Source organism: Pteropus medius, unplaced genomic scaffold (assembly GCF_902729225.1).
Source record: "Pteropus medius unplaced genomic scaffold, Ma_sr-lr_union100, whole genome shotgun sequence".
Taxonomy (NCBI): Eukaryota; Metazoa; Chordata; class Mammalia; order Chiroptera; family Pteropodidae; genus Pteropus; species Pteropus medius.
This window is the reverse complement of record NW_024353908.1, coordinates 3,078,663-3,092,502: the sequence shown is the minus strand read 5'-3', so window position 1 is coordinate 3,092,502 and position 13,840 is coordinate 3,078,663. Positions and strand designations below refer to the sequence as shown.

At 35.7% G+C, this 13,840-nt stretch overlaps 1 protein-coding gene across 1 annotated transcript in view; it reads right to left on the bottom strand.

Moving 5' to 3' along the window:
- Positions 1-13,840, bottom strand: part of SHQ1 (SHQ1, H/ACA ribonucleoprotein assembly factor) — a 113,118-nt gene that overhangs the window by 75,969 nt on the left and 23,309 nt on the right. Inside the window, exon 6 of the mRNA XM_039851773.1 lies at positions 6,791-6,918. Coding sequence (XP_039707707.1) covers positions 6,791-6,918 — 128 coding nt within the window. The remainder of the gene's footprint in view (positions 1-6,790; positions 6,919-13,840) is intronic.

Below are 13,840 nucleotides of genomic sequence, written 5' to 3'. Positions count from 1 at the left end.
TTAGAAGAGGACCCTGAGAACAGCTGAAAACACTTACTTTAAAAAGAAAAAAAAAAAAAGATGGTCATATTTGTTTATAGCCTTGCAAGACTCTGAGCAGATGACCCAACTAAACCATACCTGACTCCTGACCCACAAAAATTAAATTATATTAGGACTGTTTCAAATTTGAGGTAATTTCTTATGCAGTAAGAGAAAACTACAGTAACACAACATTGTTTCTTCAATTATTATTTCTCTAACTGCTAAACTTTGAGCATTATTTCAAAGATTTGCTGGCAATTTGGCTTTGCTCTCCTGTGAATTGCCCACTTTTGTATTTTGCCCACTTTTTTCTATTGTATGGCTTGTCAATTTAAATTAAGAACTCTTTGTCTATTATTGATACGAACCCTAGTCATCTCTCCAAATCTACTGCATTTCTACTGACTTTGTTCATGGTATCTTGTAACACTGAATTATTTTTTTTTGTGTGTAGCCAATATGTCCTTCTTTAAAAAAAAAAACAAAGTCTGGATCTATAGCCTTCAATAGGGTTTCCCCAATCCCTGAAGTATATAAAAGTTTCTTTTTCTAGATTTACTGTTTCCTTTTTTAAATTTAATCCACTTTAATCCACTTGAAAGTCGTCTTTTCATATGTTTTAAGGTTTCAGTTAATTCCATATGAAAAGTTGTGTGCCAGCACAATTTGTTCAGTAATCCAACTTTTCCCACTGTACTGAATGACTTTATAAAATAAATTTGTTGCTTTTCTTGCTAAAAATTATTTCAAAGCATTTGACATTTTCCCACTTCCATTATTAAATACAATTAACAGAAGAGGGAAAAGCTACCTTACCAAACTACTGAGACCAAAAAACAGCAAACTAAAATATTTAAATGCTAATGGTTAAAAAAAAAAAATATCTACATTGGTAAGGAAAGAAGGTATGAGACTGTAGTTCCTTCTAAGTTTCCTTTGATTCCTACAATTTAGGTAAACTATCATAAAGTATGTATCTTCTCACATTAACAAAACATGAGCATTAATGGTTCCTCATCACTACACACAGAAAGTAAAATACAACTTGTCTTACAGCAAGATTTACAGAAAAAAAAATCAGCTAACAACATATATGTGGCTCAGGATGGCAAGCACCTTCTTTCCTAGATAGTGTAAGTTCCTAGCTAGTATAAGTAAAAAATATGAACTAATAATTGTCCTAGAGAGATTTTTAAAGAAACATATATACCTAGATATTTTAAGTTACTCTAAACAAAAGTGTTATCAATCTCTTACCTTAGCTTAAATAAGATAGAAGTTTCTTTCTAATGCTACTATCCTGAATGAAAGATGAAGGATTGGTGGGGCATTTGCATCTTCATAATATGACTTCCATCTATGGGTTCAAGACAGCTACTCCAAGGTTTTAGCTTTTTCTAACCAATGGGAAAGCAGAATAAGATGGCAAGCACCTTCTTTCTAAAGACTAGCTCCAGAAAGTGCACATAGTACTTCCACTCACTTCTCATCCTCCAGAACTTAGTCAAATGACCACATCCAGAGGCAAGGAAAGGAAATGCAATCACTAGCTGAGTGGTCATGAGCTCAGCTCCAATTCAGGAAGCCTCTTAGGGTAGAAGGACTAATAAAAGACACCTGGCTGTTTCCACCACCTTTTTGGAGACCAAAAATTAATAAATTGCCTTTTTAATATTCCCAAACCATGCTCTGGATAACTAGCTGCCCAGCCCCTTTCTGTCTCTGCTCAACAGAAGACTGTCCTTCTGTTCATCACAACTGGGCAAAAGCCAGAAGGAAGAGAATATGACAACTCACAGATGATGGCCCCTTTTAACATAGTTTTCCAAACTCACTTATATTCTCTTTTTTGGAGCCTTAAGGTTAACATGGCTTCTTTCTGTTTAAGGCTTTCTTCCAGCAGTTTTACAGCCTGTCCTCTGGGAAAAAACAACTTATACACACTTATTTGAAATTACTAGAAGCAATACTCCTTTGCTCATTAAAATACACACAGAACAACAACAACAACAAAAGCCAGGTTTTGAAATGTATTTTTATAATTATCTTTTCAACCATGTTAAAAATCCTATGTTTAAAAGATGTTAAAAAAAATGTATTTATACAAGCATTGCTTTTTCATAAACAAATAACTATGAGAATGCATTTATTTAATTTGCTGGCCAGCAACATAAAGAAATGTGTGTATTCTAAAACTTTACACAGGTAGGTGTCAGGTGAAGCATTCTTTAAAAACTGACATTTAAAAACGAAATAAGACATAAACTGGGAGTTGATTGTCTCATTAAAGGCACATATGAAGATCTTTAATTTAAACAGAAGCACTCCGTTCATCTAAAGCAATTTGATTTAAGGAAACTCTAAGAAGGAACATACTGCATGTCAGGTATACCTTCTCAAAAGCATGTAAATGGAAGTGTTAAATGCTGTGCTCCCACCGAGCTTTGGTTTCGTGTGAATGGACTTAGTATACCGCAAGAAGGTCTGAGACAGTATTTCCTTAGGTATAGTTTTTGAAACATTCATTAATTTAGCTAATAATAGAAAAGTACCAAGTGTTCATAATGATATTATCTCACTAGAGAAAAGCTTTTATATCGTAGGTGACAAATAGACTTCTTCTTTCACATAATTCTGAATCACAACGTATGCCCAGAACTGTTAAACAATACATCAACTCATTTATGTGCTGATTCCTTCATTCTTAAGTAATCACACCTGTTTACACTTAATGATTTATAAAGGGTGACCTGGGAACTGGAGGTGATAATGTTACATTACCCACAAGTGCTTCCACATATCATAGGTCACTCTCCATGACTATAGATAAGAAAAGCCTACTTGAACATACTCTTCTGAATTACTGGATGCCAGGTGCCCTTAGCCTTTCCTTAAAACACCATGACATTTTTCTGAGTGTTTTTAAGTTCTATTTTGGTCTAAGGGGTTCATTAATAATACACAGACATATTTAAATTCAAATTCAAGCAGAGACACCAGAGATGATAAATAACAATAACAACAAACCAGAAAATCACTAGAAAAACCAAAAGTCTGAGCTCTCCAAAGCCTTTTTTTATTAGAGTTATAAATCACATCATCCAAAAGGGAACTTGGGGAGGTTTGCACACAGTCAGGTCTAACTGGGCAGCAACACTAAAAATAACTAGAGACGCAGTGCCAACAATACTTGGATGATTGCCGCCATGAGTAACATTTGTCAAGCATATGTGTGACTTAGCTATACTACAAAGCAGCTTTGCTCTGAAGTTCACAACACTTCAATTAATTATACTTCTATAAATAATCTACAGTCATACAAAAGCCAGCTGAAAACTAAATTTATTTAGGGTAGAAACTGGTGCCCTGACATTGAAGCAAATGGCCCAAGACCACTGTCCAACATTAAAAACCCCATCAATACATCTGAAGACTGCAAAGAGGCTCCCACCAAAATGGAAAGTGATCTTACTTCCCTGAGAACATCTTCTAGTTTAGTTACTTTTAAATATTCCCTTCTGTCTAAATCCCCCTCCCAAATATTCTTGTTTTCCATGGGTCAACAATTAAATTATCCATGATCTGGCTCCTCTCAGAGGAATGCAAACGATTATACTGTATGCTTTCTGGAAACAGGTCATGGGAACCCAGGTCACAGGAACCAGAAGAAAATGTGCTACATTCAAACCCTGTCTAAATGTGTAGCCCTACAATGCTACAACTCTCAAAGCTGAGACAGACAGTTCCTACTATAAACACTGAAGAGCTCATTGGATGCCAAACAGGATGATGTCCCCGCTAGGAAGTTCAGTGATTATAAATGCAATGTGGTGCCATAACAAGCTATCATGTGCCAAGATTCTTGGGCTGAAATTAACCACTGAAAGACAAAACGAGAAATGTGGCAAGTCCATTCACATGAAACCAAAGCTCAGTGGGAGCACAGCATTTGACACTTCCATTTACATGCTTTTGAGAAGGAATATCAGAATCATTACAAAACTGATGATATTAATAAGTTTCCATGTTGTAACTCAGGGCTATGATGAAAATGACAAGGATCATAACTGAGGCAAAAGGTTTATCTAGAATTCAAAACAATCCAGCTTAATATTTTATTATAAGGATGAGTCAAACTTGCACTCCTCACTTGAAATGTTATATGTGCCTGGCAACATCAGACAAGGGAGCATAAAAGAGGCAACACACCACTGTGGTGACACAGAGAGGAAGGAGGCCCAGAGGCAAAGAAAAACAGAGAAGAGCAAGGGGAAACTACAGCAGCAGCATGTTCCTTGAGCAGGCTGAGAATTTTAAGGTCTAATTCTTGGTTTATTTCTTTTCTCTCATATTTTATTCTGGTTCAACACATTTCAATTTATTCCTCCAATTCTGGGTGTCTCAAACATTTGAACAAGGGAGAAAAAATTGAAAGAAGAATCTTGCTAACAAAGAACTTCCCTTTAAAACTTTGTAAATGTACAAAAAAGTGAGAGAAGCCAATCGATTTCTGGCTCTTCTGCCACTGATTTTACTCTGTAATAATAATTTCTAAAATTACAATATGCTAAGGATTTTAAATATATCATCTTATTCAATCCTCAAGACAACTCTGTGAGGTAAGTATAGGATTTCCACAGCAACCCAGTGAGAACTTCAAGCTCACACAGCTAGCCTGTGGTGGAGCTAGGCGTTAAACCCCAAGTCCTATATTTAGCTTATATCTTATCCTTAACCCAATACTTGGCACATCTAGAAAAGGTACTTTCTGTACAACACACAGCATAAATTCTTCTACCTTAGATCACACGCCCTTGCTATTTTTAAAGGTGATTTTTAGAATGAATCATCACTCTAGCTGAGCAGACTATGATTGTTCTCGAAGCACCATTCTAGAAATATGCCATGGGTCAGATGAAGATGAAAGGTCAGGAGGGCTGGTGGTTAAAAGGACGAACTGGCTTAATCTGTTAAAATTATACATAGAGAACTAGCTCAAAGCACGGCTGACATAGAAAACAGAACCTAGAACAAGCTACCATTAATTAAAGTTTAGCAAGTTAGAATTTAATCAAAGGTAATGCCTTCTCTTGATTTTTAGAGCAACTAGCTCACCCTTGTGGACAGAAAACTGTGCAACCATACCACCTCATTAAAATACTACACTAAAATTGGGGAAACTTATTCAGACTAGTAGAGAGCCTTGATGATTTAAATCTGAGCAAACTTTCTGAGCAGATTTACATGGCATATACAGTTAACTATCTATAATGTATTAGCAATATTATATCTGAAAAATTTGTCTATATAATGTAGGAAGTCTCTGAAAGATTCTTAAACTCAAATATAAAACCAAGGATTTTTTGAAAACAATGTAACAAGAGTCATTATTTATAAATAAGTTTCTGTTGTAGAGGAGTCTATTCTAAAAGATTACAGTAGCGATTTTTCAATCTGGTAGAAATTACCTAAACTCTAACAAAAACTAACTACAAAAATATTTACCGTAATATTTATTTGTTCTATAAATATTTTGAGTACCTATTATATAGCAGGCACTATGCTCGACAACAGATAAAGAACAAATAATAGGCTAATGCATTGCTTTACAAAAATCTAAATATGTCATGCAACAGAGATGTTCCAGCTACTTCAGATTGAGTGGTCAAAAGAAGCCACTACAGAAAACTGTAAACAACCTGAATTTCCAACAATAGTAAACAGCCCAAATGTCTATCAATCATAATAAAAATATACAGCAGAATGCCAGGCAGACATTAAAAGCTGTGGGTAGAATTTTAAGTGCTGATATGTAAGATGTACAACATATACTACAAACTGGAGAAAGGATAGTAAAAAGAGAATGCATATGAATCTATGTGTATAAATTTCTTAAAGCGAATATTTAGATGTAGGTATAAGTATTAAAAATACCCCAAAATTATCAAGTGATTACTTTCAGGAAGCAAAATTTGTAGTGTGGAGATTCTATATTCCATTTAATGTGTGTGTGTGTTCCTTTTATTTAAACACTGAAAGTTTATTTTTAATATATAAATAAAAGCCAAATGAGTACAACAGAAACATGGACATTCTACTCTTGATCTACCTTAAACTGTTATAATTCCAATTTACAGACCTAACATACTAACCTCCCACTTAGAAAAGGTAGTAATAAAATAACCATCTAAGAAAGAATTCTTTGTGGTTAACATTTAGCTAAATGTTAAATATCACACAGCCATCTCCTGTGGCTCATAAAACCCCCCAGGCTCAGCTTTCATTGGTAAAAATTGGCTACTTGCTCTAAGGTACAAATATGAGGATAACTATTCCCACTTCTATATAAAACCACTTATGACAAAATTGGGGAGGACATATCGAATTTATTCAACAAACAAAGGGAATGAAAACTAGGTCTTCTCTCACCATTACTAACACTCAAATGCCCTTCCCACAGAGGAATGTTCAGAACTCTCAAGTGGATCCCTCAACAACTACATATGTCTTATGTGTTAATGTCCCTGATTTACTAAAAACAAAAAAAATTTATAAATTAATCCCCAATTATTCAAAAGTAAAACATACTTCAAAAGAATTTTCAAGATAAGTCTAATTATTGAGTGGCATTTTCCAGCCTTGGTTGAAGACCCCATTTCCAAAATTAGAAAACCAAAATAATCTTCACTCTATGAGGCCATTACAATTATGTGCTTAATAACAAGAGAAAGCAGTAAACCGATGAGCCTATTTTTGAGTTTCTTACCTAACGCAGCATGATTTTCTTGTTCCTGACTCTTTCCCAAAGGGGCCATCATTTTTGAATACATATCAGTCCACCAAGGATTATACTTCAAAACCTGTTCAACTGCCTCATCTTCAAAAAAGTCAGCTCTGGAAAAAAAATATTGAATGGGTTTGTTATACAGAATTAGGCTGGTTTTCATTTTTTAAAAATTTTATAACATCACATTTGCACTAAAAATATAGATTAATTCAAAGTACATTTCAAGGAAAGACTAATCACTGTATTTACTTTCTTTGTAATTAGTAATCATCATAAAACAAAAAGTAAGCATCTGACTAAAAGGATACTTGACACTAATGATCTCTTCAAATGGAAAGTACACAAAAGACCAGTCTTACCCTAAAGTCTCATCCCCTGTACTACAACAGTATGTGATGAAGCATATCTGAATATACAATGGACTGAAGCCTAGCACTTATGCTAGGTTTGCAAATACCACAGATTTTGGTAAATTCACAGTAAAGGAAATAATATATTTTAACTCCGAGAACAAAAAAATCAAACCTGAGTAGAAAATTTAGGATACTAAATATCCACACAGAGGTCACACACACACACACACACACACACACACACACCCACCCACCCCTACATACAACACTCTGTAGCATACATATTTATATTTTCTACCAACATGTATCTATTTTATTTAGCTGTTAATCTTAATAGTTCTTTAAAACTATTGAAAAAGATAACAGCAAGCTTTGTAGACAAAGGAAAGTTCATTTTCCTGTACTTCACATTCTCAGTTTTAACTGGAAAAATAACTGTTATATTCAAAATATACTCTTGGAGGACACTTATTCAGAAAATATGTTATCTTGCATTCAAAGTTGGAAATTAGTATTCTTGGGAAAAGAATGACAAAAAGTATAACTCATGGTGAAAAATGCATTTATCTTTCAGTTAATTAGAAACTCAAGGAATTAGTTGTTTTTATCAATTATATTTTCTAGCTTTTAGTTTTATAACCTTAAATACTTTTTCCTTTCAACTGAGATATTGAAATCTTTTTAAAATTAGTAACTTAACAAGTTCTTCATATGTACCAAGCAATGCACTAAGTGCTTCTCATTCATTATTTTCTTGAATCCTCACACCATCCCCATGGGAAGGGGATACTCCCTGCCCATTTTACATTAATGGAAACAGAAGGTCAGAAGAGTTGTATATCATGGCGAAGGGTCAAAGAACCAGTAAGAAGTGTAGTCAGGATTAGGACCCACTTAAGTCCTACTCCAGAATCCAAGCTATTAACCAATATATACATTCCATTTTTATGACTGAGGAAATAAAGTACATGTTAGAAAAAAAACTGAATAGCAATTTACTTGAAACAATAATTCTCAATATCAATATCTGTCAGGTGCACAGGCATAGGAGACTAGGACGAAGTAGTTGCTTTATAAACTAATCCTGCTAAAGATTAGCTATCTCAATAGTAAAAATTTAAAGTGATGGTCGCAAGATGGGAGGGGGGTTGTGAGACTAGGTGAAGGGATTAAGACACACAAATTTGGCAGTTACAAAACAGTCACAGAGATGTAAAGTACAGCATAGAGAATATCATCAAAAATATTGTAATAAGTACATATGGTGTTAGGTGGACACTAGACTTATTGGGGAGGATTGCTTTAAAAGTTATATAAATGTCTAAACACTATGCTGTATGGCTGACCTAATATAATAATGTATGTCAACTGTAACTGAAAACATTTTTAAAAATAAAGTGAAGGAAAACTCTTTGAATTGAGATTCTATTAAACTTTCATCCACAAATCAGGATGTGAACTTTTTCTAGGAAATGAATTTTAAAAAGGATAAGCTATAAGAATAAATGGCTAAAATGGGAAATAAGTCAACAAAAGTACTAACTTGTGCCACGTTCCAAGCTCCATAATGGGCACTGGGATTGCACTGCTGACAAGACACAGACAGTTCTGGCCCTCACAGAACTCACAGTCTCATGGGAGAGTCAAACAATTACAATGCAGCATAAGTGCTATGATAGAACAGCACAAGAGTTTATGGCAAATAAAATTGGGATGACAGGCTGAGGTCCCTGGAGGAAATAATATCTAAGCCAACAGATGAATAATAATTAACAGTTAACCAGACTAAGAGAGATAGGAGAAAATTATCTGGGCTCAAAGAAGTTAGCAAAAGCTAAGAAATAAGAAGCACATTAAAAAAAAATTGAGAATAGAGAATTGCTGGGGTTGTGGTGACAATGACCTTGTAAGCTATATTCAAAAATATGGAGGATTTTTATCCCTAAGAACACTGAACACTTAAAAGCTCTTGCATAGGAGACTGACATCAGTGTGTTTCAAAACATCATTCTCATTGCTACCTGGAAAATGGTTTAAAGGGACCCGAAGGAACAGAAATAACGGTGGCCTAGAAGAGGCTAGTAGCAGTGGACAAGGAAAAGAGTTGATAGATTTGACATATAGTTAAAAGCTAGAATCCTTAGGATGTAGGAGTCAACAGAGCCAGGAGTCAAAGTCAATGTCCAGAATTCTAATCTCAATAACTCAGTGGACAATAGTGCCCTTTGTTAAGACAGGAACACAGGATGCTAATAGACATGACTGGAGAGATAATGACTTCTGCTTGGAACACGCTGAATTTGAGGTGTCATTTTAGAGCATACGGAGATCTGTCCAATAGGCAGTTAGACATGCAAATCTGATGCTCAAGAGTGACACGTGAGACAGTTAATGAGGCCAAAGAAGAGGCCAGAATTGCCCAGGGAAAACTGTCAGGGTGAGCGAAAAGGGCCTTGGACACTGGAGCACCAAGGACATTTAACACAAAGGTAGAAGAGCTCATCTGAAAAGATGCTGTTTTTCTCCCTACAGGAACAAATTATTAAAAAAAAAAAAAAATGACTCTGTAAAATAGCATCTCTGCCACCTCCATGCCCACCCTTCCGCCCCCCAAAATTTTAAGAATGTTTAATTGATTATTTGGAGTAAAATCTCACTAACACAGTCCCAGTAATTAAACTGTGATGATTTTTACATTGTCCATGACTTAAGAGTTTTGTGAACAAGATCTTTCCAGAATAAATTATTTTCAAGTCTTTAAGTGCCATTAAGATCAACAAGCATTCACTGAATGCCCTCTATATGTATGCAGCAACAGGGAGATGAAGATTGGCAAAACTCACTCCCTGCTATTCAGGACTCCACAATTGAACAGGAACCACAGACACACAGAATGCTGTGAAAACAAGATGAGTTATAACACGGAGCACTGAGGAGGGCTTCCACCATCAGTCTGAGAGAGACAACTGAACCCAGTCTTAAAAGATAACTAAAAGTAATTTAGGCAGGATGGGACAGGAGAGAAAATAGGTGGTAAAGGGATACCACAAATACAAAGTGTGCGAGAAGCGGTGTGGTATAGGTCAGGAAATGCAAACATTCATTACTGCTACAGAATAAAGCAGAAGGAGAGACTAACAAAAGAGACACTAAGAGGCAAGTGGGGTCCAGATCACAGAGAACTTTCTATGTCATCATTAGGTGTTAAAAGCGTATGCTTTAAACAAAGGAGAACCCAATAAGAGTTTAAGCAGATTTTAATTTTAAGTACATGTGACATTATACTGGTGCTTTTATAGTTGATGGATTTGCAGAAGTCCAGGCAGGAGGTGAAGATGTCAATTAGGCAGTAAGGAGATTGCTGTGATAAGTCTAACAAAGGCAACAGCCAGAAATAGATGAAGTAAAGGCAATAGGAGAGAAAAACAGTACAACCTCAGGATAGACTGGAAGTATGAAAAAAGAAGTCAAAGATGAATCCCAGGTTCCCAACCTGGGTGACTGGAGTGCAAAATCAGGCACTCTACCATGGAGAAAATTCAGGAAGACTTTAAAGGTAAAATGATGAGTTCAATTTGGATATGTTGAAACAGAAGAGTCAGCAAGATGCCCACTTGCTCTCTAAATCCTTAACCTGGCTTTTCTTCATAGCACTTATCACAATCAAAATACTGTGTAATTCCCCACTAAAATGTAAGCCCCCTGAGTGTAGTAACTTTATCATATTCACCACACACTCCTCATTACGGCAAAACTGTCTGGCACGTAGTTCACTCAAACAAATATTTGTTAAACAAGAAAGTGCATACAGGAAAGAATGAATACATGAAACTTTATTTAATCCTTCTTCCTAAGCTTGGTATTTTGCATAGAGAGCCACCCTGGAAGTAGGTGATCCTCTTCTCACCTCATAATTACTACTACTATTTGTCTTGCGATCTCCTCAATAAATCCAAAAGCCTGACCATCTTCTTTAACAAATTTATAGCATTGAAAATTACAGTTTAAAATGGGATCCCAAATGCTTTTTGATTATTTTTAACCCTCTTCTTATCTCACAAATATTTGAATGTTGACTAAATTCTTTTATTTTTCTACCAAAAAAGGATCTAGGCAAGATTTTATGAACTGATTGAAGTAAAGAATATGCCAACAACGGAAAAACAATTTGCCGAGATTGGATTCAACCTGGTGGAGTAAGAGACGTCCCCAGATCTCTCCCCTTGAAACAATAATAAGCTAAACATCTAAAACTCAACAAAAAACACCCAAACTGCACACCAGCACTTCTGAGCGTGAGATATGTGCATAAGAGCTACCACAGGTAAGAGCCCAGGATGTGGGGGGAGGGGGAGTGGACTGGGAGAAACAAAGAAGCTGCCTTTCACAGCCAGAGCTCCCTGTAGGAGGGCTGGGAGTAGAGAAGGTGCTGCAACTTCCCTAAACAGCGCTGCCTGGAAGTGCTCTGATTCCACGCGGCCTGCAGCAGTGCCCAGTCATCAGGCCAGAAAGCAGAGAAATGGGATGGCAGAAAAGTAGGGACAGCAGAGAAACAACAGTTGATTTTAACCAGCCACATTTGCAAAATCGAGGCTGAGCCACAGCCCCTAAACCTCAACCAAGAGGGGCACCTCACCCAATACTCCCTGAGATGATTCACAGTGGAACCCCGGGGGAATCTGAGCAAACGCTACCAAAACTATCGCTAACACTCACAAGAACTGAGACTGAGGGTAGCGAGTGTGATTAAACATTAATAAGGAAAAAGACATTATTAAGACTATATATAAAACAGATATCCAAGAGGCTTAGACACTACCTACTGGAACAAAAGAAAAACACCTTCTTTGCAACAGGCTAGGGACCTTTATATAATAAATCTTCTTTCTGGAAGTAAAAAAAAAAAGCAGAACACACTTCCATTAATGCCCAGGCAAAGAAAGAGTCCATTAAACACCATGAACGATCGAGATGACAAGGCATCTCAGAAACAAAGAGAAAAATCTCCAGGAAATAAGCTTACAGACATAGAAATATACAACTTAAATGAAGAGAATTCAGGATGGTAGTTCTGAAAAAACTCAATGAGATCTAAAAGAATTCATATCAAAAATTTCGGGAATTGAAAAATAACTACATGAGTAGAATGATTTCTTTAGCAAGGAGATTGAGACCCTCAAAAAGAACTGAATAGACCTTCTGGAGATAACACACTGCAAGAGTTGAAAAATGAAATAACAAGCTTGGAAAATAGCCGACCAAATGGAGGAAAGGATAAGTGATACTGAACACAGAAATCTAGAAATAAATCAGAAGGAAGAAGAGAGAAACCGAAGAGTGAAAAATAATGAAAGAGAAATACAAGGATTAGTGATACTATCTGGAGAGAAAAAAAAAAGAATAATGAGCATTCTCGAAGAGGAGGAAAGGGAGCAGGGATTAGAAAGCATTTTCAGACAAATAGTTAATAAGAATTTCCCAAATCTAAGGAATGAGATGGAGCTTGGAATTCAAGAAGTCAATAGAATATGCAATTATCTCAACCCCAAAAGGCCTTCACCAAGACACACTATTAAAGTTATCAAAAATCAACGACAAAGACAGTATTCTCAGGGCAGCCAGGAAAAAGAAGACGGTATATATAAAGGAAAATCCATTAGGTTATCCTCAAACTTCTCAGTGCAACCTTACAAGCCAGAAAGGAGTGCAATGAAATATTAAAACTATTAAGTGAAAGGAACTACCAACCAAGAATAATGTATCCAGTTAAGCTCTCCTTTATATATGAAGGAGAAATAAAGACTTTTCCAGACATACAAAAATTGACAGAATTCTCCACTATGAGGCCTGCACTACAGGAAATACTGAAAGGGACCACTTCGCCTAAAACAAAATGACAAAAAAAAAACATAATTAAGAGTAAGAAGACTAGCAGGCTGATAAAAGCAGAGGAGTGCCACCCTTACTAGGAATAGGGCATAAGCGTAAAATAAGAAGAGATTTGCTATAGCAAGATAGTAATGAACATTCAACAAACATAAGGACAAATTGAGACAACAATGACAGAAAAGGGGAGGATTCAAAGATCCAAATTCGCAAAAGGGAACGGAGATAAGGCATGTGCAGAAGAAAAGAGACGACTATATACACATAACTATCCTTTACATATTCGTAACGGTTACCACATACCAAAGATTCAGAACTGAAGTATGTAACATAAAACAAAAAGAACCAGAAGAAAAACGCACAAGAGCCAACCAACATAAAGTAAACAGAAATATAAGGTCAAAGAAGCAATGAAAACATCGAGACACTAGAAAGCAAAAGATAAAATGGCTATAAAAAGACTTCATATATCAATAATCATCCTAAATGTAAATGGACTGAATTCACCAATAAAAAGGCACAGAGCTGTAGATTCAATCAAAAAACAAAATACAACCATATGCTGCCTACCTGGAGATACATTTCAGCTCCAAAGACAAATATAGACTAAAAGTGAAAGGATAGAAAATGATATTTCAAGCAAAAGGCATTCAGAGAAAAGCAGGAGTAGTAGTACTAAAATCAGACAAAATAGACTTCGAAATAAAAAAAGGTAAAGAAAGATACTGAGAGACATTTCATCATGATAAAGGGAATCATGCACCAAGAAGACATAACATTAATTAATATC